The sequence below is a fragment of the Malaya genurostris genome, chromosome 3 (genome assembly GCF_030247185.1).
Source record: "Malaya genurostris strain Urasoe2022 chromosome 3, Malgen_1.1, whole genome shotgun sequence".
NCBI lineage: Eukaryota > Metazoa > Arthropoda > Insecta > Diptera > Culicidae > Malaya > Malaya genurostris.
This window is the reverse complement of record NC_080572.1, coordinates 250,884,558-250,906,442: the sequence shown is the minus strand read 5'-3', so window position 1 is coordinate 250,906,442 and position 21,885 is coordinate 250,884,558. Positions and strand designations below refer to the sequence as shown.

General features: G+C 40.6%; 1 protein-coding gene across 1 annotated transcript; it reads right to left on the bottom strand.

The window, feature by feature from the left end:
• Positions 1–12,262: 12,262 nt before the first annotated feature.
• On the bottom strand, positions 12,263–21,824 carry LOC131434284 (mucin-2-like). The gene is made up of 8 exons (XM_058600949.1): positions 21,797–21,824; positions 19,839–20,813; positions 19,617–19,760; positions 18,459–19,538; positions 17,788–18,336; positions 16,184–17,563; positions 15,064–15,204; positions 12,263–14,985 (listed from the first exon to the last, which is right to left on the bottom strand). The coding sequence occupies exons 1-8, from the start codon at positions 21,822–21,824 to the stop codon at positions 12,263–12,265; spliced, it is 7,020 nt and encodes a 2,339-aa protein (XP_058456932.1).
• Positions 21,825–21,885: the final 61 nt, after the last annotated feature.

The window sequence follows — 21,885 nt, the reverse complement described above, 5'->3', positions numbered from 1 at the left end:
CGAGAAAGGCGAAGTGCAAGGCAATATGCGTATACTGATGGCACAGCAAAAAAAAAAGAATTGTAACAATCTCAATATTAACCCGGGTTAGCGGCTCATTGCATAAGACGCTGGTCTTACAAGCCAGTCGTCGTATGTTCGAGCCCCGATCTGGATGGATTCTCAATGTCAGTAGGATCGTTGATCGTGCATTGATTATTTACGCTTTGAATTGGCCGCGAAGTCTGTTGTAACAGAAAGGTCAAATTCCACAAGAGAAACGTAAAGCGAAGACTTTGACTAACAATCTCGATGTGATTATCAATTGATGTAAAAAAAATTGGGCGTACTGAACATCAAATGCAATAATTTACTGTTTTCAAGAAATATTGCAGATAAATTATACGTTATTACATCGAAACAACGTATTGAGTACATTACATCAACTGAATACTGTATATGATACTGATATAAAATTATGCATCTTTTCGTGGAATATTATCACCTTTAGAACGACACCAATATTGTTATAATTTTTCTCTGCTGTTTGGAAACATCTTTCTGTACATCATAAAATAACGCCACAGTCGACCATTTTTTATTTTATTTTGAAATGATTGCTGCACAAGTATCAATTGATACCTACAGGTATCGATACTTTATTGCCTTTTAATACCTTGTATCGATATCCAAAAAAAATTTCGGTATCCCGATACCCTAGGTATCGATACTTCGCCCACAGACTAACAGACATGACAGTATAAGTAAATTCTTCTAAAAATAATTTTTCGTGATGCACTAGTTTCAGCTATATTGTACTACGCGAACTATTTACTATCGGTACACCCCTTGTGTTATGTTGAAGTTTTTTTACTAGTTGGTTCCCCCTCGTTTGTCAACACCGATCAGCTGCTTGCAGGGATACCTGATTTTATCATAATATTTGAAAATGAATCGTCATAATAAATTATTGGATTACGTTGATAATATATTGAACTTATTTAGCGATGTTGGAAGGTAATTATTTATTTTTCTCAACGTTGTTCATCTAGACTATTTTTGATTGTGTTGGTAATTTTCACCCGAAATTAAGTGACGGCAGACCAGAAGTAAGTAAATACACGAAACCACCGAAATTAGCTCTGCACCTAATTCGTATTACTGTTTTTGAATTAGTTAATTTTAACAACAAAATTTCCAAAATAACTATGAAATTAGTTAAAATTGAGAATTTGCTTTGCTGAACTAAACTCTTATTTTTAGGAATGTGTTTAGTTGGCGAATATCCTGGACACAAACCAGCAATATTTCAATCCAACACGAAATTCTCATTGACAACTAATTTTGTTACTAAAATCAGAAAATTTGTTTCTATTTATCTATCACCATCATTACTGAAGGACAGCACAAAGAAAACAAAAATGAAGTTGGTTTTATTCACAAGTTTATTAGCCAAAAACTCATGAGAAGTGTCAAAGCAAAGCAATCCGTCAAGAAGCTAAAAAGGACTATCTTGTTAAAACTGCTTGCAGATTGTTTTGATGTTTTTCGCATGTGTTAGGATATAAATATACAACTTTCTTAATCGATGTACGCATTTGAAGCGATTGTGCGTAAAAATGTTTTTACGCGGAACAGTGAAATGAGTTTTGAATGTTGAACTCTAATTGTATATGTCAAATGATGTTTTTGTATCTTCCAACCTTCCGGGCTACGCCGTCCGGTGTGCTACTTGTATTCGGTTTTTGTTTTCCGAGTGCTCAAAGTTTTCAGTGAGAGATTTCGCGAAGTCAACAAACAAGTCAACAGCGATTCGGGAGAAAAATTTTCAAAAAGAAGTTTATGTTTCGTTTATGTCTTTTTCTCTAATACAACATCGTATTTAAACCTGCCAATATAGAAAAGACAACCGCGACTGAATTTTTTTCGGTAGTAGTGTGCCATCTAGTGGCTAGTAGTCTTTACGGTGTTAACATTTTCTCGGTGACAGGGCGCCATATAGCTGCAAATTGCAGAAGCCAATTCAACCATTTATGTTGGTTGAAAACGACGTTTTATTTCTCTAATTCAACTAAAAAATTAGTTGAATGGAAATGAAGTGTGCCTTAGCTAAGAAATGATAGCACGTTTAATTGGTGAATTCACCTAAAAAATAGTCATTTCAACAAATAATTTGTTATTATTAAGGGAATTAGAATTAAAAAAATCTACATTAGCAGAAGTAAGATTTTTTAGTTGTCTCAAAAAATAACTAACTAAAATCAGAAAATCAACTAAATTTTTCGCTAAACTGCTGACTTTGGTCTTTTATTGTAACAAAACGGGTTCGATTTTGTATTGCGTTTAAGGCTGAGAAGTAGGCACAATTCTGTATACAGTTTTGGCAATATGTATTAAATCTGTATCCTGCATGAAATTCGCATGGACGTATGCAAATCAATACATTACAGGTAATTCTGTATGAATGGCAACTCTGTTGGTAAATGAAAAAATAAACACATTCTAGATGACAGACAGGATGTTTTAGATAGGGTAACGTGGCGCCATTATGTCATATGCGAGTACTGTCCAAACTAAAGGAATATTCGAAATGACCGCTAAAATGATTGAAGAATCTAATTTTAGTGTCCTGTCTAATAGTCTGTGCTTTGCCTTCCGAGTACCATCCCTAGCATACGGCAGCCTATTGTTGCAACAAACTGCGATGAGGCAAATGTGGAGAGGCCCATCAGGACGATCTCTGCAGAAGAGCAGCGGAAAAGTGTTGCTACTTGACAAATTTGCAACTTTCGAATGAGCCAAGTTGTTTGTACAATGATGTATTCAAAACCAGGGGGCATAATAGCAATATTCATTTCAACATGATCAATGACCTAGAAGTAGCTTTCAAACGAGCCATGGTTTGTTGAAATTGGTTTAGCCACTCCGAGAAATTTCGAGGTTTTTCTATCAATTTTGAATCCTTTCTATATGATTATGAGACCTTTCATGTGAACCTAAGTTTGTGGAAATCATTCACGGAAAAAATCGAGTTCACATTTTTACCACAGACACATACACACAAAAGTTTTTCGATCTCTATGAACTGGTTCGAATTACGTTTAGTCTTTCACTCTTTAGTGCATGTCAGATTGAACTCAATTCTTTTCAATTTGAAAATTGCTAGCTTCCGTTTGAATCAATCAATCAAAATTTTCAATTAATTATTTCCTAGATTTTTTAGGCTTAGTAATTAGCTGTTGCAAATTGCGGACAAGTAACGAAATCTTATCGGAAACTAGAAGTTGATCGAAAATTCTTCGAATTATGTGAAGAACGTACCGTTTGAAAAACCGACCGGTTTACAAGTAATGAAATTTTTTATTGATGATCCATAAGTGCAATTGAACTTGACGTTAATATCCCACGTTGAAGGATATCCTTTTCATTCATGAAGGCTGAGACACAAACATACTAATATTCATTTCCAGAATCATATGTCATACACTTCAATAGAATTCCAGAAATTCACCCATTTTCTATTTCTGCTGAACCTGGTAAGCTGTTTTTCAATACTGCTGTTGAACCCGACACTATTTCGGAAACGATATTTCGATCTCTCTCTCTCTTTCGATTATTCGATTGCAGCTACAGAAACATGCCGTTTGCTGCTTCTTCTACGAATTTTTTCACATAACTCACCGGAAGCATTGTCGCACTTGTAGTGGCACGAATTCTGCTCCTCCAAAAAGAATCCAACGCAGCCACATTTTTCGCCATTGGTAACGCAGCTCCGGTTTTCCAGTTGTTTTTCTTGCGTGAAAAATGACTGCAACTTGAAACCGTCGATGTAAGTTAGCTCCCGAATAAATAAGCCGTAGACGATGACCACGGTCACGGCTACTTTGACCGAAAGAAACAACCGTTCTGTCATGTTTGCAACAGGATACTAATATCTAACTGCGACACCTACGCTGAGCTGAATGAACACAGTGTAGGTGCATCAAGAACATTCGGCACTTGAGATTGCAATTATCAAACGTTATTTCGAGCCTCGCACGTATTTATCGCCATGGCCTAGGGTCAACCGCTCCTCGTCACTTCCCGCAAAAAAATAACAAACCTTCGTATCCGTTTTAGTTTTTGTCAATGATTATCTACATTCTTGGCTGCTGTCATGTTGTAAAGCGGTGGCACTGGCGGTTCGGAAAGAACAACTACGTGTGTACTGACGAAAAATGGTTACTGCATACAACGTTAAAGTGAACAACTAACAGTTGAGTACATTTGTGGCAAATTAAATTTTCTGAAATTAGCAGAAATTCCAAAATTGAACGAAAACCCTCTCTCCCCCATTTTTCGTGTAGCATCGATTGGAGTCCACATTCGTAATCCTGAAAAAAACCATAGCCTCTTTGAAATGGAACAAATTGAAATAAATTGTTATTAGAAAGACTACGTTTACTTTATGCGATTTTTTTTTCAAGCGGTGTTTCAAAATAAGTACACTCAACTTCAGAAAACGATTCTATTTATTTTTAATTCACTGATTATAACATAAACTGTTAATGGAATGTAAAATGAGAGAACTAATTCGAAATACCATTGAAATTCAATAATTTTATGGTTCTGACTAATGAAATTCAATGGTATTCCATCTGTGGTTCCTTTCATTACATAACAAAAGCTGACTAGAAGTAAATTTAAACTAGACCTGTGCGTCGCCGCGCCACGCCGCCGTCGCCGATAATTCGACACGCTGCCAATTTAAGAAATAAAACTACAAGGATCAGCCCCATGGGGTTGTTCGAGCCGTTGATGTGGAACAAGGCAACCAAAATTTCTAATGATCTACAATCAAATAGTTGAATGAATCGTCACACTTGAATTCGCAAATGCACGAGAGACTGCTTAGGGGCTGTCCATAAAAGACGTCACGCCGCAAGGAGGAGGGGGGTGTTTCATAAAACGTGACATTTTGTGACAGGGGTAAGGGGGGGAGGTTTTTGGAATGTGACGTCCAATATTTTCAATGAGCGCATTTTTGAAATACCTAATTATATTACCGTTTTGCCCTATTTCCTGAAAAATTCTCCACAATAAACGTTTACATTCTATAGGAAACGTGTATTTGTTGATGTAAAAGCTTCTTCTTGTAAATTCGGTGATGAATGATGCAGAAAATCATTTCTATTTGCCTAATGTGAGTGAAAAAGAAAAAGATGCCTTCAATCGGTTTAACTTAAGTTATGCACTGACAATTTTTTCAGTAATTTGATTTTCTAGCATTGATAATAGTATATCATAAGAATTTTTCTTATTTGGTTCTGATGCAGTTTATTCAATTGTACTCCATTTGAAAAAGCTCCCGCCCGATTTCAGACGTAGATCATGTCATGTCTTATCTTGATCATTTGTTATTTTCCTCCACCAACTTCAAAGCTTATCGAATTATCCAATGATTGAACTTACATAAATCAAGAATCATTTTAGCTCAAAATCACCACCCATTGTGTGACGGATAATCAGTACCGATATTGATCGATGTGTTTTAAAATTCACTGATCAACTGATCATGAAAAGATTCTCCGGCAGTGATCTCGTTTTGATGAGGTTTTGATCTTTATTTTCTCAGCCCTATATGCTACACTAAGGAAATATTACCTAAAACAATAATATATCTGTGTACCCCTAGGAGGAATAAAACAGATGATTTAAATGTTTCATCAATTCCAACCAAATACTTTTGTTAATTGCTATAATTGATATTATTAAAATAATTCCGATGATTTGGTAGTTTTAGAGATATTTTTTAATCTAATGACAGCATGTAACAAATCGATTTTTCCCTCATATTTGTATGGTTTGTCATACATATTGAGAATGTATTGAGATGAATTTTATTTATTTTGATTTCGGGACATGTGACATAGGGGGGGTGGGGGGTCTTTGCTTCTGTGACAATTTGTGACAAAGGGGGGATGGGGAGTCAAAAATTGTCAAAAAAAGCGTGACGCCTTTTATGGACAGCCCCTTAGATTGATCTTTATGAGGAACCAAAACCGAACACGCGAACCCAGAATATAGACTCTATTTGTCGTGATTCGTATTTGTTTTGTAGCCGACGAAATTACATCAATAGCCCAAATGTATACAATTATGTTATGTTTGTACACTCTAGCAATACGGATATCGATATTTAAGCTTCTTTTCGCCAAGCTTGTGTTCAAGTTTTGTATGCAAGCAGCTATTTATATAGCGTTTCTCTACCATTACTACCATTCTGCGATTTCGGTTGAAGCGATCAGGCGAAACGGCATAATATGGAATTTCATCCGAACTTGCATGACACAAGATCAGAGCATAACAATTAAAGCTTCAAATAGTTTTATGGCACTTTTTGTCTTGCTGTCTAGCAACAACCTACCTCTAGCAAGCTACGCGTAGCACTGAAACGTTAGCTATAACTTCGCTTCTCTATATAGATTCGCGTGCTTCCAACAGCTTCGCTTTTGCATCGATTGACCAATCAGAGCGCTGCTTTCCCTTTGATATATCGCTCACTCCTTCAAAAGCGTCGTATATGGCAGGGAAATCAGGTATGCCAAAATAGGACACTGCTAGCTAGTAATCAACATTTCAATGATATACAATAAAAATACATGGCTATGAACATTCAAATCAATACGTAGAAATATTTCCAATCAAATGGTGACCTGATATTAATAATTGATGCAAAATTGACTGTGCTGTAATTGTTCAAAACCTGACCACATTTCTACGTGTATTTTTCTTGAGTTTCTAATTTGCACCCCTATTTAGAAAACAAAAATGTGTTCCACATTAAAATGATCAGCGCGCTGGTTATCACATTTTAATCATGCCGCCGATCAAAAAAATGATTTCATCAATGTGGAAAATTGTTTACTGTTTTCGTGAAAATTCATTGAAAATTAATTACTAGAGCATTTTCCGCCTACTTATACTGAAAATCAATACTACATACGTCAACCGAAGCCAATGCCATTCGATTCAAAGTCTAGTTTTTGTCTTTATTTAAAAGGTTCTGAGTTATTGACACATTATCGGAAAACTGAATTACCGGTAGCGACACCTGCAAATGAATAGTGGAACCAAGAAAAGAAGGGTTCTTCCGAAAATTTTCATATCGGCAGTTGTGATTTGCAACATATTTTTTCGTTTATTCAATAGTAAAAATAGATATTAGCAATAGAAGCAAACTCGGACTAGAAGAAAATAAGTAAGGTTAGGTTTATTCGGACCAATATTTTTTTAGAAACCTGTGTAGTGTTGATTTTTAGGATACTAGAATATTTAGCGATCGAGTACCATTTATTTTGGATACTTTATTTGTTATTTCCGGGCATTTGAAAAATGGTATTGAACCAAGTTTCATGCTTCATTCTAAATAAACGTTAGTTTTCGCACAATAAATTAATATCATCGTTACCAACTCAGAGTTAAAACATTTTCTTCTACCTCTACTATGATTTTTCAAATGAAATTACCCGTTTTTATAAGAAATCGTTAAAAATGTGAAGTAAATTAAAATTTTCCTACCGATTTGGCGTCAATATGCCAATAATCTGGTTCACCACTAAAAATATATTTAAATGTCGTTATGTTATAGAAAGTTTGTATTGCAATACACTGATGTTTGGCAGAATATTGGAAAATTTTCTTATTTTTCGTTATATCACACGGTATGAGTTAAATACGCATAGTATAATACTACCTGTCTACGAAAATTCCAGGTTACTTACTTGTTAGGTGAGAAATACATTTCTAATAACTGTAACTCAGGCTTTTGATAAAACTGTTTTCTAATCAGATTTGTATGTTTGTATGAAATAAAATTTATAGTATTCTCGGAGAATAATTTGATATTATTTTTTAAAACTGAATGAATTTGAGCGCGAAATCGATTTTATGTCAATTACATACGTAAGTACAGACTGTCCCTGAAAGTATGGATGCACTTTGATTTCGCTGTAATTAATTCACAAGTGTTAGATATTCAAATTTCATTCGATATATTGATAATATTAGACTACAACAACAGTATATTATTCTCAACATTTGCTACTTAGCCATTGTAGACTAGCTGGCGCACCTTCTTGCGAACGTTCCTCATTAAATTCCGTACAGACTTCTTGGCGACAAGTTTTGACTCTTTTTTCCAATCTTTTTCGAACGATTGAATGGTTTCGGCTGCCGAGACATGTTTCCTAAGATGTGCCTTCGTTAATGCCCAAAATTTCTTAATTGGTCGAAGTTGTGGGCAATTTGGTGGGTTCATGTTTTTTGGGACGAAAGTGACATTTTTGTTAGTATACCATTCTACCGTTGATTTCGAGTAGTGGCAAGAAGCAAGATCTGGTCAGAAGACAACAGGATCCTTGTCACTTCGAATCATGGGTAGAAGTAGTTTTTGTAAACATTCATTGATGTTCGCTGTTCATTGAAGCAGTGGTGATGAAGGGTTTCGAAATCGTACCGCAGCTACAAATTGCTTGACAGACCATAGCTTTCGTACCAAATTGTTCGACTTCAATCGATATCTCGGACAGGTTTAACACTTGCCTTTCTCGCACCGTATAATATTGTGGTTCCGACAAGGATTTCTAATAGAGTTTCACGTAGGTTTCGTCGTCCATGATTATGCAGTTCAAATTTCCAACAAGAATCGTATTGTACAGCTTTCGAACCCTCGGCCTGATCGTTGCTTCTTGTTTCGAACTACGTTTTGGTTATTTCTGCTTCTTATAGGTTCGAAGACTCAAACGTTCTTTAGCACGATTTGACTTCGAAGTGCTCACTTTTTTGGCCACATCCCGAACTGAAACCTCCTTCTTTTGCTCGAACGCCTTCAGTATCCAACTGAGGGTTAGGAGAGCCTTTTTTCGACCCGTTTTCGGTTTATTCTCAAAGGTGTTATCCTCACCAAACTACCTGATTGCATTTCGCACGGCTTTTTCACTTACTCCTCCCATTTTTGCTATCTTTCTCAGTGACAGTCCGCGTTCTGTGCACCATTTGTACACAATTTTTCGACGTTGCTCTGCTGAAAGTCCACGCATTTCGAAACAAACTAATGAGAACGAATAAACAACTGCACAAGTGGTTAGAGAAGAGTGTAAACAACTGGACGCAACCATAAAAATTGACAAATTCTGAACCATTGCCAAATGGCAGCGGTTTTTGGTTGCATCCATACATTCTGGGACAGTCTTTATACGAAAAAGATATACGTATATTTTGCACTTTCCCTTCAATTTAAACAGGAGCCTCAACAGTCTTATCTAAAAACACGTTTATAATTACATTTCTTCCTTATTTCAACTTATAAAGTGAGTAGATCTGGCTTATTTCTGAAAAATAAATCGTTGCAGTACGGTTTCAGTGACAGTGTAAATACGATATTAATGAAAATAATCCTACTATTAGGTGCCACTGTCAGTGCTAACCTCAATTTATTTGACAATTCAACCGTACTGTTTTCATACTCGCAAGGTAACTTGGCTTAACATAAGACAGACATAGGGCAAATTCCATGGAGGCAGTACTGATGAACTGTCAAGGACGAATGCTTGTTCATTTTTGACGTCACGATAAAAACACAATTAGGTTTTATACGAAATTGAAATAACGTCATAAAATGAGCTGGTAAACATCGATTGACAACTGGCAAATATTTGTTTGCATGTTTATTCCATTCTGTTTCATAAGATTTTCATGTCATTCCACTGCATTCCAGGATGATCAAACCACCGATAAAGATGAACTTTATGTATCAATAGTTCATGAGTAGTGCCATCGTGTGAAAATTAATGATCAGAAATTGTAATACCCAGTTAAAACAAAACTCATTTTTGAGTAGTTTTTTTTACCATTCTTAGTAGTTGTGAATAAGTGTGTACATATTTTCTTTCGCAAGTTAATCGCTGTAAACTTGAATTGCGTAATGCCGTTAATTTTAAATTTAAACGTAGTTCCTCTAATGGATCTTGCTATTGACACCTCACATTGTGTAAGAATATCATGTAACTCATAGAATTATTTATTTATTTAAACAAGAGTCAACCATCTCCAATTAATCGCACTTATATTCATCTCAATTTTTCCTCCAATTCGATGCATTCGAAACCATTTACCATCTCTATTCACTACGTTTGCTTCAATTAATCACTAAAACATTAGGATCGTTGATTGTAGGTCGAAAATACAATAAAATAGAGAAATTGTCATGTGAGCATCAATATTAAAATTAATAATATGTTTATAATTGATAACGAAGAATCGCACCGCCTCCGCCGCCGTTTCGTTCCCCTCATCATGCCGGGACTACCATAAGGTATTACTTCGGCAGGGGGGATGTGCTGAAGCACCACCACTCTCGATTCGCTAGCGCCTCGACTACCCAGGACTGGTCTACGTTACGAACTACTCGGCTAATCCCCGCTAATTTGAGCTTCCGGGTCGTAGGCGCCCTGACGACCAGAGATTTGTGCTTCGCCGCGAAACGACTCGGTCTGATCCCCGACGATGAATCTTGCCTACCCGATTGAGAAATCGCTGCCGATGGAAGCTTCCGACACTCATTTTCAAATGGACCGGAAGGTTGTCGGAGTAGCGATTCCGGTCGGCAGATGGTTTTCGGTTTACTAAAGCCCCAACTATCATAAGAACCTGATGCCAACCGTTGCGAACCCAATTTCGACCATGCTGGTATAGAACCTAATTCGAGTTTAGAAGTGTCATGAGATCTAGTTCTAAAAATTCCTCAAAATTGTGTTTTCTGACTAGTTCAACTATGTATTTGAATAGTTTTGGCTGGAATCAAGATTTGTAATGATAATCACGAATTTGAAGAGATCTTTAATTTTCCCAACACTCATATACAACAAATTGGGTAGCAACTACTAGAAAACTTTTCAAAAGCTTAATAGTGCAACTATTTATCAAAGGGCATTAAAGTTATATTTTCCAACGTTATATCAAAATTATATTTTCCATATATAATATGTTGTTTTTTCGTAAATGGAGACTCAGATATGCTTCCAGTCGGGTCCGTTCTAGTTATACCGAATGCACTGAAATTATATTTCCATTAATCGTGTCCGGTATCGTAAAAATCACTTTTCGACAGTTATTCGAATGCAGCTGAAGATGCTCCCTTTGTTGTATAATATGAATTTGAGTGCGTCTTGATCTAGAAAGTTTAAGAAGAAAAATGATTGTTTGCTGAAATCTCCCGAGGTCAAAGCCTACCATAGGTGTACTGCGCGATACAGACTATGCCGTATGAAGTGGAAGTCGTGTCTTTTGTACCCGTTACTTGTCATTGTTCCATGTTCTGTCACTTGGTTAGTCGCTTAGTCAAATGTAGGTAATATATTCCGTCGTCGTCATGTCGGATAAAGTAGCAATCATTTCGTCCGCTGTCACAATTCCTGATGCAGTTACACTGTGCTTGATGTACCGGATATAGTCGAAGTTGCACAATCTGTAATTTTTTACATCTTCCGTTTAAGTCGAAGTCTCTCTCTAAGTAGCAATTGAACCGGATGTAACCGAAGTGATATTTTTCGAGGTAGTTGAACAATATTTAATTGCTTTCAAAACTTTAGTAGTTGAAGAAAAAGCGTGTGTAGTCGTTGTGCTGGATGAGTCGTCGTCCCTGCTGTAGTTTAGGTCATATTTTTCGTTATCGGTGTACTTAAAGCAGAAGTCATCGAAGTTTCAGAAGCTGATCTGCTTTCAGTAGCCTTCGAATCTTCCGTTGTCCAGGTATTATTTTGCATAGATGTAGTTTCAGAAGTAGTCGATATCGTACCATCTGTAGTTGTTGAACCATTCGTCATAGTCGTTGCTTCCTGCGTAAGTGCTATTCCGAAAGTTGTTGAAGTCGTACTTTTCGTAGTCTAGATATACGACATATTGAAGTCCTGTCATGCGTAGTTGTAGTCGAAGTCACACTTTCCGTCATGGAAGCACATCTTATGTAGCTGTTCTTGACGTTGTTGAAGTCGTACCCCCCGTCTCACTTGTGCTTGCAGTTGAGAAGGTTGTATCTTGTGTAGTTGTGGTCGAAGTAGTCCCTTCAGTAGTTGTTGAACTTTCCGTCGTAGTCGTTGCCTCTTGTGTAGGTTATGTTCCAGGAATTGTTGATGTCGTACCTTCCGTAGTAGTTGTGCTTGAAGTAGTCGAGGTCGTATCTTCCGTAGTTGTTGTGCTTTCAATTATGAAGGTTGTGTCTTGCGTAGTAATCAAAGTAGTCCCTTCAGCAGTTGTAGTCGTTGTAGTAGTTGTTGAAGTGATGTTGCAGAAGTTGTTGATGTCGTACCTTCCGTAGTCGTTGTGCATGAAGTAGTCGAAGTTGTACCTTCCGTAGCTGTTGAGCTTTCCGTTGTGGAGGTTGTGTCTTGCGTTGTTGTGGTCGAAGTAGTCCCTTCAGTAGTTGTTGAACTTTCCGTCGTAGTCGTTGCCTCTTGTGAAGGTGATGTTCCAGAAGTTGTTGATGTCGTACCTTCTGTAGTCGTTGTGCTTGAAGTAGTCGAGGTCGTACCTTCCGTAGTTGTTGTGCTTTCCGTTGTGGAGGTTGTGTCTTGCGTAGTTGTGGTCGAAGTAGTCCCTTCAGTAGTTGTTGAACTTTCCGTCGTAATCGTTGCTTCTTGTGTAGATGATGTTCCAGAAGTTGTTGATGTCGTACCTTCTGTAGTCGTTGTGCTTGAAGTAGTCGAGGCCGTATCTCCCGTAGTTGTTGTGCTTTCCGTTGTGGGGGTTGTGTCTTGCGTAGTTGTGGTCGAAGTAGTCCCTTCAGTAGTTGTTGAACTTTCCGTCGTAGTCGTTGCCTCTTGTGAAGGTGATGTTCCAGAAGTTGTTGATATCGTACCTTCTGTAATCGTTGTGCTTGAAGTAGTCGAGGTCGTACCTTCCGTAGTTGTGCTTTCCGTTGTGGAGGTTGTGTCTTGCGTTGTTGTGGTCGAAGTAGTCCCTTCAGTAGTTGTTGAACTTTCCGTCGTAGTCGTTGCCTCTTGTGAAGGTGATGTTCCAGAAGTTGTTGATATCGTACCTTCTGTAATCGTTGTGCTTGAAGTAGTCGAGGTCGTACCTTCCGTAGTTGTGCTTTCCGTTGTGGAGGTTGTGTCTTGCGTAAATGTGGTCGAAGTAGTCCCTTCAGTAGTTGTTGAACTTTCCGTCGTAGTCGTTGCCTCTTGTGAAGGTGATGTTCCAGAAGTTGTTGATGTCGTACCTTCTGTAGTCGTTGTGCTTGAAGTAGTCGAAGTTGTACCTTCCGTAGTTGTTGAGCTTTCCGTTGTGGGGGTTGTGTCTTGCGTAGTTGTGGTCGAAGTAGTCCCTTCAGTAGTTGTTGAACTTTCCGTCGTAGTCGTTGCCTCTTGTGTAGGTTATGTTCCAGGAATTGTTGATGTCGTACCTTCTGTAGTCGTTGTGCTTGAAGTAGTCGAGGTCGTACCTTCCGTAGTTGTTGTGCTTTCCGTTGTGGAGGTTGTGTCTTGCGTAGTTGTGGTCGAAGTAGTCCCTTCAGTAGTTGTTGAACTTTCCGTCGTAGTCGTTGCTTCTTGTGTAGATGATGTTCCAGAAGTTGTTGATGTCGTACCTTCTGTAGTCGTTGTGCTTGAAGTAGTCGAGGCCGTATCTCCCGTAGTTGTTGTGCTTTCCGTTGTGGGGGTTGGTCTTGCGTAATTGTGGTCGAAGTAATCCCTTCAGTAATTGTTGAACTTTCCGTCGTAGTCGTTGCCTCTTGTGAAGGTGATGTTCCAGAAGTTGTTGATGTCGTACCTTCTGTAGTCGTTGTGCTTGAAGTAGTCGAAGTTGTACCTTCCGTAGTTGTTGTGCTTTCCGTTGTGAGGGTTGTGTCTTGCGTAGTTGTGGTCGAAGTAGTCCCTTCAGTAGTTGTTGAACTTTCCGTCGTAGTCGTTGCCTCTTGTGAAGTTGATGTTCCAGAAGATGTTGATGTCGTACCTTCTGTAGTCGTTGTGCTTGAAGTAGTCGAAGTTGTACCTTCCGTAGTTGTTGAGCTTTCCGTTGTGGGGGTTGTGTCTTGCGTAGTTGTGGTCGAAGTAGTCCCTTCAGTAGTTGTTGAACTTTCCGTCGTAGTCGTTGCCTCTTGTGAAGTTGATGTTCCAGAAGATGTTGATGTCGTACCTTCTGTAGTCGTTGTGCTTGAAGTAGTCGAGGTCGTACCTTCCGTAGTTGTAGTGCTTTCCGTTGTGGGGGTTGTGTCTTGCGTAGTTGTGGTCGAAGTAGTCCCTTCAGTAGTTGTTGAACTTTCCGTCGTAGTCGTTGCTTCTTGTGTAGGTGATGTTCCAGAAGTTGTTGATGTCGTACCTTCTGTAGTCGTTGTGCTTGAAGTAGTCGAAGTTGTACCTTCCGTAGTTGTTGTGCTTTCCGTTGTGAGGGTTGTGTCTTGCGTAGTTGTGGTCGAAGTAGTCCCTTCAGTAGTTGTTGAACTTTCCGTCGTAGTCGTTGCCTCTTGTGAAGTTGATGTTCCAGAAGATGTTGATGTCGTACCTTCTGTAGTCGTTGTGCTTGAAGTAGTCGAAGTTGTACCTTCCGTAGTTGTTGAGCTTTCCGTTGTGGGGGTTGTGTCTTGCGTAGTTGTGGTCGAAGTAGTCCCTTCAGTAGTTGTTGAACTTTCCGTCGTAGTCGTTGCCTCTTGTGAAGTTGATGTTCCAGAAGATGTTGATGTCGTACCTTCTGTAGTCGTTGTGCTTGAAGTAGTCGAAGTTGTACCTTCCGTAGTTGTTGAGCTTTCCGTTGTGGGGGTTGTGTCTTGCGTAGTTGTGGTCGAAGTAGTCCCTTCAGTAGTTGTTGAACTTTCCGTCGTAGTCGTTGCCTCTTGTGAAGTTGATGTTCCAGAAGATGTTGATGTCGTACCTTCTGTAGTCGTTGTGCTTGAAGTAGTCGAGGTCGTACCTTCCGTAGTTGTAGTGCTTTCCGTTGTGGGGGTTGTGTCTTGCGTAGTTGTGGTCGAAGTAGTCCCTTCAGTAGTTGTTGAACTTTCCGTCGTAGTCGTTGCCTCTTGTGTAGGTTATGTTCCAGGAATTGTTGATGTCGTACCTTCTGTAGTCGTTGTGCTTGAAGTAGTCGAGGTCGTACCTTCCGTAGTTGTTGTGCTTTCCGTTGTGGAGGTTGTGTCTTGCGTAGTTGTGGTCGAAGTAGTCCCTTCAGTAGTTGTTGAACTTTCCGTCGTAGTCGTTGCTTCTTGTGTAGATGATGTTCCAGAAGTTGTTGATGTCGTACCTTCTGTAGTCGTTGTGCTTGAAGTAGTCGAGGCCGTATCTCCCGTAGTTGTTGTGCTTTCCGTTGTGGGGGTTGGTCTTGCGTAATTGTGGTCGAAGTAATCCCTTCAGTAATTGTTGAACTTTCCGTCGTAGTCGTTGCCTCTTGTGAAGGTGATGTTCCAGAAGTTGTTGATGTCGTACCTTCTGTAGTCGTTGTGCTTGAAGTAGTCGAAGTTGTACCTTCCGTAGTTGTTGTGCTTTCCGTTGTGAGGGTTGTGTCTTGCGTAGTTGTGGTCGAAGTAGTCCCTTCAGTAGTTGTTGAACTTTCCGTCGTAGTCGTTGCCTCTTGTGAAGTTGATGTTCCAGAAGATGTTGATGTCGTACCTTCTGTAGTCGTTGTGCTTGAAGTAGTCGAAGTTGTACCTTCCGTAGTTGTTGAGCTTTCCGTTGTGGGGGTTGTGTCTTGCGTAGTTGTGGTCGAAGTAGTCCCTTCAGTAGTTGTTGAACTTTCCGTCGTAGTCGTTGCCTCTTGTGAAGTTGATGTTCCAGAAGATGTTGATGTCGTACCTTCTGTAGTCGTTGTGCTTGAAGTAGTCGAGGTCGTATCTTCCGTAGTTGTTGTGCTTTCAATTATGAAGGTTGTGTCTTGCGTAGTAATCAAAGTAGTCCCTTCAGCAGTTGTAGTCGTTGTAGTAGTTGTTGAAGTGATGTTGCAGAAGTTGTTGATGTCGTACCTTCCGTAGTCGTTGTGCTTGAAGTAGTCGAAGTTGTACCTTCCGTAGCTGTTGAGCTTTCCGTTGTGGAGGTTGTGTCTTGCGTTGTTGTGGTCGAAGTAGTCCCTTCAGTAGTTGTTGAACTTTCCGTCGTAGTCGTTGCCTCTTGTAAAGGTGATGTTCCAGAAGTTGTTGATATCGTACCTTCTGTAATCGTTGTGCTTGAAGTAGTCGAGGTCGTACCTTCCGTAGTTGTGCTTTCCGTTGTGGAGGTTGTGTCTTGCGTAGTTGTGGTCGAAGTAGTCCCTTCAGTAGTTGTTGAACTTTCCGTCGTAGTCGTTGCCTCTTGTGAAGTTGATGTTCCAGAAGATGTTGATGTCGTACCTTCTGTAGTCGTTGTGCTTGAAGTAGTCGAAGTTGTACCTTCCGTAGTTGTTGAGCTTTCCGTTGTGGGGGTTGTGTCTTGCGTAGTTGTGGTCGAAGTAGTCCCTTCAGTAGTTGTTGAACTTTCCGTCGTAGTCGTTGCTTCTTGTGTAGATGATGTTGCAGAAGTTGTTGATGTCGTACCTTCTGTAGTCGTTGTGCTTGAAGTAGTCGAGGTCGTACCTTCCGTAGTTGTTGTGCTTTCCGTTGTGGAGGTTGTGTCTTGCGTAGTTGTGGTCGAAGTAGTCCCTTCAGTAGTTGTTGAACTTTCCGTCGTAGTCGTTGCTTCTTGAGTAGATGATGTTGCAGAAGTTGTTGAAGTCGTACCTTCTGTAGTCGTTGTGCTTGGAGTAGTCGAGGTCGTACCTTCCGTAGTTGTTGTGCTTTCCGTTGTGGAGGTTGTGTCTTGCGTAGTTGTGGTCGAAGTAGTCCCTTCAGTAGTTGTTGAACTTTCCGTCGTAGTCGTTGCTTCTTGTGTAGATGATGTTCCAGAAGTTGTTGATGTCGTACCTTCTGTAGTCGTTGTGCTTGAAGTAGTCGAAGTTGTACCTTCCGTAGTTGTTGTGCTTTCCGTTGTGAGGGTTGTGTCTTGCGTAGTTGTGGTCGAAGTAGTCCCTTCAGTAGTTGTTGAACTTTCCGTCGTAGTCGTTGCTTCTTGTGTAGGTGATGTTCCAGAAGTTGTTGATGTCGTACCTTCTGTAGTCGTTGTGCTTGAAGTAGTCGAGGCCGTATCTCCCGTAGTTGTAGTGCTTTCCGTTGTGGGGGTTGTGTCTTGCGTAGTTGTGGTCGAAGTAGTCCCTTCAGTAGTTGTTGAACTTTCCGTCGTAGTCGTTGCTTCTTGTGTAGGTGATGTTCCAGAAGTTGTTGATGTCGTACCTTCTGTAGTCGTTGTGCTTGAAGTAGTCGAGGCCGTACCTCCCGTTGTTGTTGTGCTTTCCGTTGTGGGGGTTGTGTCTTGCGTAGTTGTGGTTGAAGTAGTCCCTTCAGTAGTTGTTGAACTTTCCGTCGTAGTCGTTGCCTCTTGTGAAGGTGATGTTCCAGAAGTTGTTGAAGTCGTACCTTCTGTAGTCGTTGTGCTTGGAGTAGTCGAGGTCGTACCTTCCGTAGTTGTTGTGCTTTCCGTTGTGGAGGTTGTGTCTTGCGTAGTTGTGGTCGAAGTAGTCCCTTCAGTAGTTGTTGAACTTTCCGTCGTAGTCGTTGCTTCTTGTGTAGATGATGTTCCAGAAGTTGTTGATGTCGTACCTTCTGTAGTCGTTGTGCTTGAAGTAGTCGAGGCCGTATCTCCCGTAGTTGTTGTGCTTTCCGTTGTGGGGGTTGGTCTTGCGTAATTGTGGTCGAAGTAATCCCTTCAGTAATTGTTGAACTTTCCGTCGTAGTCGTTGCCTCTTGTGAAGGTGATGTTCCAGAAGTTGTTGATGTCGTACCTTCTGTAGTCGTTGTGCTTGAAGTAGTCGAAGTTGTACCTTCCGTAGTTGTTGTGCTTTCCGTTGTGAGGGTTGTGTCTTGCGTAGTTGTGGTCGAAGTAGTCCCTTCAGTAGTTGTTGAACTTTCCGTCGTAGTCGTTGCTTCTTGTGTAGGTGATGTTCCAGAAGTTGTTGATGTCGTACCCTCTGTAGTCGTTGTGCTTGAAGTAGTCGAGGCCGTATCTCCCGTAGTTGTAGTGCTTTCCGTTGTGGGGGTTGTGTCTTGCGTAGTTGTGGTTGAAGTAGTCCCTTCAGTAGTTGTTGAACTTTCCGTCGTAGTCGTTGCCTCTTGTGAAGGTGATGTTCCAGAAGTTGTTGAAGTCGTACCTTCTGTAGTCGTTGTGCTTGGAGTAGTCGAGGTCGTACCTTCCGTAGTTGTTGTGCTTTCCGTTGTGGAGGTTGTGTCTTGCGTAGTTGTGGTCGAAGTAGTCCCTTCAGTAGTTGTTGAACTTTCCGTCGTAGTCGTTGCTTCTTGTGTAGATGATGTTCCAGAAGTTGTTGATGTCGTACCTTCTGTAGTCGTTGTGCTTGAAGTAGTCGAGGCCGTATCTCCCGTAGTTGTTGTGCTTTCCGTTGTGGGGGTTGGTCTTGCGTAATTGTGGTCGAAGTAATCCCTTCAGTAATTGTTGAACTTTCCGTCGTAGTCGTTGCCTCTTGTGAAGGTGATGTTCCAGAAGTTGTTGATGTCGTACCTTCTGTAGTCGTTGTGCTTGAAGTAGTCGAAGTTGTACCTTCCGTAGTTGTTGTGCTTTCCGTGGTGGGGGTTGTGCCTTGCGTAGTTGTGGTCGAAGTAGTCCCTTCAGTAGTTGTTGAACTTTCCGTCGTAGTTGTTGCCTCTTGTGTAGGTGATGTTCCAGAAGTTGTTGATGTCGTACCTTCTGTAGTCGTTGTGCTTGAAGAAGTCGAGGTCGTACCTTCCGTAGTTGTTGTGCTTTCCGTTGTGGAGGTTGTGTCTTGCGTTTTTGTGGTCGAAGTAGTCTCTTCAGTAGTTGTTGAACTTTCCGTCGTAGGCGTTGCCTCTTGTGAAGGTGATGTTCCAGAAGTTGTTGATGTCGTACCTTCTGTAGTCGTTGTGCTTGAAGTAGTCGAAGTCGTACCTTCCGTAGTTGTTGTGCTTTCCGTGGTGGGGGTTGTGCCTTGCGTAGTTGTGGTCGAAGTAGTCCCTTCAGTAGTTGTTGAACTTTCCGTCGTAGTTGTTGCCTCTTGTGTAGGTGATGTTCCAGAAGTTGTTGATGTCGTACCTTCTGTAGTCGTTGTGCTTGAAGTAGTCGAAGTCGTACCTTCCGTAGTTGTTGTGCTTTCCGTGGTGGGGGTTGTGCCTTGCGTAATTGTGGTCGAAGTAGTCTCTTCAGTAGTTGTTGAACTTTCCGTCGTAGGCGTTGCCTCTTGTGAAGGTGATGTTCCAGAAGTTGTTGATGTCGTACCTTCTGTAGTCGTTGTGCTTGAAGTAGTCGAAGTCGTACCTTCCGTAGTTGTTGTGCTTTCCGTGGTGGGGGTTGTGCCTTGCGTAGTTGTGGTCGAAGTAGTCCCTTCAGTAGTTGTTGAACTTTCCGTCGTAGTTGTTGCCTCTTGTGTAGGTGATGTTCCAGAAGTTGTTGATGTCGTACCTTCTGTAGTCGTTGTGCTTGAAGAAGTCGAGGTCGTACCTTCCGTAGTTGTTGTGCTTTCCGTTGTGGAGGTTGTGTCTTGCGTTTTTGTGGTCGAAGTAGTCCCTTCAGTAGTTGTTGAACTTTCCGTCGTAGTCGTTGCCTCTTGTGAAGGTGATGTTCCAAAAGTTGTTGATGTCGTACTTTCTGTAGTCGTTGTGCTTGAAGTAGTCGAGGTCGTACCTTCCGTAGTTGTTGTGCTTTCCGTTGTGGGGGTTGTGTCTTGCGTAGTTGTGGTCGAAGTAGTCCCTTCAGTAGTTGTTGAACTTTCCGTCGTAGTCGTTGCCTCTTGTGAAGGTTATGTTCCAGAAGTTGTTGATGTCGTACCTTCTGTAATCGTTGTGCTTGAAGTAGTCGAGGTCGTACCTTCCGTAGTTGTGCTTTCCGTTGTGGGGGTTGTGTCTTGCGTAGTGCTCGAAGTAGTCCCTTCAGTAGTTGTTGAACTTTCCGTCGTAGTCGTTGCTTCTTGTGTAGGTGATGTTGCAGAAGTTGTTGATGTCGTACCTTCCGTAGTTGTTGAGCTTTCCGTTGTGGGGGTTGTGTCTTGCGTTGTTGTGGTCGAAGTAGTCCCTTCAGTAGTTGTTGAACTTTCCGTCGTAGTCGTTGCCTCTTGTGAAGGTGATGTTCCAGAAGTTGTTGATGTCGTACCTTCTGTAGTCGTTGTGCTTGAAGTAGTCGAAGTTGTACCTTCCGTAGTTGTTGTGCTTTCCGTTGTGGAGGTTGTGTCTTGCGTAGTTGTGGTCGAAGTAGTCCCTTCAGTAGTTGTTGAACTTTCCGTCGTAGTCGTTGCTTCTTGTGTAGATGATGTTCCAGAAGTTGTTGATGTCGTACCTTCTGTAGTCGTTGTGCTTGAAGTAGTCGAGGCCGTATCTCCCGTAGTTGTTGTGCTTTCCGTTGTGGGGGTTGTGTCTTGCGTAGTTGTGGTCGAAGTAGTCCCTTCAGTAGTTGTTGAACTTTCCGTCGTAGTCGTTGCCTCTTGTGAAGGTGATGTTCCAGAAGTTGTTGATATCGTACCTTCTGTAGTCGTTGTGCTTGAAGAAGTCGAGGTCGTACCTTCCGTAGTTGTTGTGCTTTCCGTTGTGGAGGTTGTGTCTTGCGTAGTTGTGGTCGAAGTAGTCCCTTCAGTAGTTGTTGAACTTTCCGTCGTAGTCGTTGCTTCTTGTGTAGATGATGTTCCAGAAGTTGTTGATGTCGTACCTTCTGTAGTCGTTGTGCTTGAAGTAGTCGAGGCCGTATCGCCCGTAGTTGTTGTGCTTTCCGTTGTGGGGGTTGTGTCTTGCGTAATTGTGGTCGAAGTAATCCCTTTAGTAGTTGTTGAACTTTCCGTCGTAGTCGTTGCCTCTTGTGAAGGTGATTGAAGAGATCTTTAATTTTCCCAACACTCATATACAACAAATTGGGTAGCAACTACTAGAAAACTTTTCAAAAGCTTAATAGTGCAACTATTTATCAAAGGGCATTAAAGTTATATTTTCCAACGTTATATCAAAATTATATTTTCCATATATAATATGTTGTTTTTTCGTAAATGGAGACTCAGATATGCTTCCAGTCGGGTCCGTTCTAGTTATACCGAATGCACTGAAATTATATTTCCATTAATCGTGTCCGGTATCGTAAAAATCACTTTTCGACAGTTATTCGAATGCAGCTGAAGATGCTCCCTTTGTTGTATAATATGAATTTGAGTGCGTCTTGATCTAGAAAGTTTAAGAAGAAAAATGATTGTTTGCTGAAATCTCCCGAGGTCAAAGCCTACCATAGGTGTACTGCGCGATACAGACTATGCCGTATGAAGTGGAAGTCGTGTCTTTTGTACCCGTTACTTGTCATTGTTCCATGTTCTGTCACTTGGTTAGTCGCTTAGTCAAATGTAGGTAATATATTCCGTCGTCGTCATGTCGGATAAAGTAGCAATCATTTCGTCCGCTGTCACAATTCCTGATGCAGTTACACTGTGCTTGATGTACCGGATATAGTCGAAGTTGCACAATCTGTAATTTTTTACATCTTCCGTTTGAGTCGAAGTCTCTCTCTAAGTAGCAATTGAACCGGATGTAACCGAAGTGATATTTTTCGAGGTAGTTGAACAATATTTAATTGCTTTCAAAACTTTAGTAGTTGAAGAAAAAGCGTGTGTAGTCGTTGTGCTGGATGAGTCGTCGTCCCTGCTGTAGTTTAGGTCATATTTTTCGTTATCGGTGTACTTAAAGCAGAAGTCATCGAAGTTTCAGAAGCTGATCTGCTTTCAGTAGCCTTCGAATCTTCCGTTGTCCAGGTATTATTTTGCATAGATGTAGTTTCAGAAGTAGTCGATATCGTACCATCTGTAGTTGTTGAACCATTCGTCATAGTCGTTGCTTCCTGCGTAAGTGCTATTCCGAAAGTTGTTGAAGTCGTACTTTTCGTAGTC

Bases quoted from the DNA above. Each gene is read 5' to 3' on its own strand.
- LOC131434284 (XM_058600949.1), bottom strand. From the start codon at position 21,824: ATGACGAATGGTTCAACAACTACAGATG. The intron at 19,539-19,616 runs GTACGACATCAA...CAACTACTGAAG, and splicing joins AAGCACAACGACTACAGAAA to GGACTACTTCGACCACAAAA. The intron at 17,564-17,787 runs GTACGACATCAA...CTACACAAGAAG, and splicing joins AAGCACAACGACTACAGAAG to CAACGACTACGACGGAAAGT.